Source organism: Chinchilla lanigera, unplaced genomic scaffold, assembly GCF_000276665.1.
Source record: "Chinchilla lanigera isolate Chin_1 unplaced genomic scaffold, ChiLan1.0 scaffold00167, whole genome shotgun sequence".
In the NCBI taxonomy this organism is placed as follows: domain Eukaryota; kingdom Metazoa; phylum Chordata; class Mammalia; order Rodentia; family Chinchillidae; genus Chinchilla; species Chinchilla lanigera.
In genome coordinates, this window is record NW_004955568.1 from 250,184 (window position 1) to 254,540 (window position 4,357).

A 4,357-nucleotide genomic window follows, 5' to 3' on the forward strand; every position below is an offset into this window, starting at 1 on the left:
ATATCAGAGAGAAACATTTAAATATAGTACAAGGTTTTCTGGTGAGGAGCTTGGATTTAACTGTCTACCGTTTCTTTTCTTTTTTTTTTTTTTTTAGGTTTTTTCTCCGGTACCGGGAACCGAACTCACGACCTTGCGCTTGCCAGGCAGGCGCTTTTGCCGCTGAGCTAAATCCCCGGCCCCTTACCGTTTCTTTTCTTATACAGTAGCAACCCATTGGTTGGGGAAAAAGATCATTCACTCATAGATTAGTATCTTGACAAATTCCAATTTCAAACAGTTTCTCTAAATGCAGCTCCAATTTTTCTCTATTTTAATAGTTCTCCATTACCCTCAAGTCTTCTACTTGACCCCTTCCTTTTTACTCTCAGCAGATGTCCTTTCCTGATTTCATAGAGAAAACAGAAGTGATCAGGCAAGAACTCATTAGGCTTGAGTTCACTGAACTTTGTGCACACACATATTCTTTCTCTCAATTTGTATTTTTATACACTTTTATTATAGTGGAAAAATGGTCCTCCTTTTACTTAAGGTCGGTGCCCACACTGTTATTCTAAATCTTGCGTTTCATTCTGTTATTCTAAATCTTGCGTTTCATTCTCAGAATACAGCTCAATTTTCCTTCTGGTCCTTCAAATCTTCAGTTTCTCTTTCTCATCAGCCTCTCTTGCCTTGTTTAAGTCTCTAGAAGAATTCTCTTTTACCCTTTGCCTCCCTCATCTTCCTTTGCCAAAGCTAAACTTCTCAGAGAGATGGCCATACCTGGTTACCTCATCCATATCTACTCAACCCATTTCTACAATGTACTGAACTGTCAATTGTCGCTGTCATTCCAGTGAAATTCCACTACTGTCCTTGAGGACTTCCTCTTTGCTGAAGTCAAGGAATGAAGAATACTTTCCAGTTTTGATCTTATTTGACTTTTTTGAAGCATATGACACAGTTGGATATTTTTTTCTGACATAAAGTCCCCTTGTGTGGCTTCTTGGATTTTATGACACCATATTTTCTTGGTGTTACCTTTATTTTTGGCAGTATGGAGGACTGAACCCAGGGCTTTCACCCATGGCAGGAAAGGGCTCTACCACTAAGCTACATCTTCAGACCTTTTTATTTTGAAACGGGGTCTCACTAAGTTGATCAGCTGATCTTAAATTTATAGTTCTCCTGCTTCATCCTCTTGAGTAGCTTGGGTTACAGGCATACACCATCATGTCCAGCCAGATTCCATATATATATTTAAATTGACAGCTAACTATATATATTTTTATGGATACAGTGTGGGTTTTTTTCTTTTTTTTTTGGGTTTTGAGACAGGGTCTCACTATGTAGCCCAGGCTGGCCTCGAACTCATGGTGATCTTCCTGCGTCTGCCTCCCAAGTGCTGGGATTACAGGAGTATAACACCATGTCTGGCTATTGGAGGATCATTGCGAGTTTGAGACCAGCCTGGGCTACAAAGTGAGCTCAAGGCCAGCCTGAACTGCATAGCAAGACCCTGTCTCAAAAAGACCAAAAAAAAAAAAAGTTAGGCCTCAGAAGGAAGACAGCTATAGACTTCACTCCTCACTGGTCTACTCCTGGCCAATATTTAATGAAGTTTATAATCCTACTCTTTCTTAGCTCAAGAACCTTTTAAGTTCCACTGGCATTGTTATTTGAGTGCTCTTTCTGGCCTGCTTCAGGGTGAGGATTCCGAATCAAGAAACCCCCTTACCTCTTTGTTATCTGCTGGGCGTTTTGGTCTTTTGGCCTTAGGCTCACCAGCAGCATCTTCATCGGATGATCTTCTCCTTTTACCTTTCCCTGCCAAATAAACCAACAGTTCAGCTACAAATCCTATGATGATAGGAAATTAGCAAACCTAAGAGAGAGCAGGTACCTCTTCATCCCAAAGATATCTGTAGTTACCTGTAATCTAGAATTGCTTAGAAGGCTGATAAGCTACCAGAAGCTTAAATCAATGATGGTGTCATCTGAAATTCAGTATATTCAATTTTTATTTTATTTTGTCATTTTGAGACAGGGTTTTGCTATATAGTTCAGGCTGTCCTTGAACTCACTTTGTAGCCCGTGCAGGCCTTGACCTTGCAGTGAACCTCCTACTTCAGCCTCCTGAGTGCTGGGATTATAGGCGTATGCCACCAAACCTGGCTAAAACTCAGTATGTTCAAAAAGAAACAAATCTTTTTTTCTCAAACTGTCCTCCTCCAATGGTTCCTTTCAGTGAGTAGCACCATCATCCTTTGACATGAGCAAGTCAGATATATAGATGTGATTTTTGGTAACTCTCTTACCAGTTTACATCTAGTTTTTCATGCATTTATATACATTTACCTTTGCATCCACACCCCCTCTTTTTTTGCTTTTTGAGATAGGGTCTTGCTCTGTAATTCAGGCTAGTCTTAAACTCACTATGTAGCCCAGGCTAGCCTCAAACTCATGGTGATCCTCTGCTTCAGCCTACAGAGTGCTGGGATTATAGGCTGAAGCAGAAGGATCCATGAGTTTGAGGCTAGCCTGGGCTACCATGCCTGGCTCCCTAGTCTTTTCTGTAGAAAGAAAAAAAATACTCTAAAAATGTAAATTAAGCCAAGAGTTGTGGCACATGCCTATAATCCCAGAGTGGATTTATACTGAGGCAGAAGGATCCAAAAGTAAACTAGATTATATCACTTCCAAGTTTACAATCTTTTTTTTGTTTGTTTGTTTTCATACAGGGTCTCACTATATAGTCCAGACTGGCATCAAACTTGTGGCAATCCTGCCTCAGCCTCCTGAGTGCTGGGATAACAGGCACGTACCATCACACCCAGTGCCAAGCTTACAATCTTTCAGTAGTTTTTCTTTGCTTTTAAGATAAAGAATAGATGCTTTATAAGGTCTTGTGTGATCTAGTCCCTGCCTGTCTCCCTAACCCTGTTTTTGCTCTAGTTTGCTCACCTTGCTTTTGCCAATGCTGACTTTTTCCTTTCCTTGAATGCCCAGTTTTTTCCTCACAGCATACTATTTCCTCTGTCAAAAATGCTTATCCTCTATTACCTCATTAGTTAGCTCCTACTTTTGTTTCAAATTTTAGCTCTAATGTTACTTTAAGAAAAAGACATGTATATAACCTGCTACATAACAACTCTGACATAAACCAAGTCCCTCATTGTATTTTTTGTAACCCCCACCTCATCTCTCTCCTTCATGGTACTTATCACAGATATGTGACTGATTAATGTATCTACATGACTGATTAATGTAGTGTATCTCCTATAGTTAGACTTACGCCTCAAAAGGTCAGGGATCATGGTCTTTTCATTATGATATACCACAATGTCCGGCATATAACAAATACTTGGTAAATAGTCAATTGATTCATTCATTTAACAGTCAATAAAGAAAAGTCCAGTTAAAGCAATCACAATTCTAGGGTCAAAATCTCTTACCTATCAAGCTCAGTTTAGGAACCAGGTACATGTCCTTTTCATTAATGACAAGGCTAGGGGCAGGTGGTGGAGGCCCTGTGTCTGAATCCTCAGGGGCATGCACCATGGGGCAACGCTGTATAAAGCGGGTGTCTGCCAGTTGCACAAAAGTGTTTGATACCTCAGCATAATCCATGGTCTTCCCATCTGTATAACAGGAGGAAACAGCAGGTGAGATGGCCTAGCATGGCAGAATCCAGTCCTGTAGCCAGCTAATCTATGCTTTTGCTAACAGCTGCAGTTATAGTACTGACCTTCCACGGTCTCTGTGAGTCGGTCTGCCACTTTCTTCACAACAGCGGACATTGTCATTTTGCCATTCAGCAGCAGCTCCTCAACAATCAGCTCTCCAGTGTCACCATAAAGTGCTTTGGTGGTATAGATGTACCGGGGATACCTAAGCATGCGTAATACCCGGCTGCACTGGGCTTCATACTCAACCACACCACGTTTGTGCACTTGATATATCACCAGGTTATGCTGGATGAGGACACAAAGTGCTTTTTTCACCTAGATAGGACCCAAAAGGAGGAGAGGAAAGAACTGGCAATTTTTTGTCCAATAGTTTACTAACCATCAGGGAATGGCTAAATAAGAATTTCTGTTCTTCTTCTCTCTGTTGGAGTACCTCATAGGAATCAAACACCCATGGAAGAAATCAGGAAGACTTCTTGCAATGATGTTCATATTTCCTCTGATCTTAATTTTCATATCACAATTTACTTTCTGTCATTCTCATTACTTAAAGGTGGTACTGAATTAGGAAACTTATGGTGAACAAATGAGGTGCAGCACAGGAAGAACAAAAATTTACTTAAGAAGCTATGATGGGCTGGGTGTAGTGGCTCACACTTGTAATCCCAGCACTTGGGAGGCTGAGGCAG

The 4,357-nt window shown here is 40.8% G+C and overlaps 1 protein-coding gene across 1 annotated transcript in view; it reads right to left on the reverse strand.

Moving 5' to 3' along the window:
* Nucleotides 1-4,357, reverse strand: part of Polr3c (polymerase (RNA) III (DNA directed) polypeptide C (62kD)) — a gene marked incomplete in the record, with an annotated part of 20,220 nt that overhangs the window by 7,350 nt on the left and 8,513 nt on the right. The window contains 3 exon segments of the mRNA XM_013509335.1: nt 1,718-1,806; nt 3,435-3,620; nt 3,728-3,983. Coding sequence (XP_013364789.1) covers nt 1,718-1,806; nt 3,435-3,620; nt 3,728-3,983 — 531 coding nt within the window.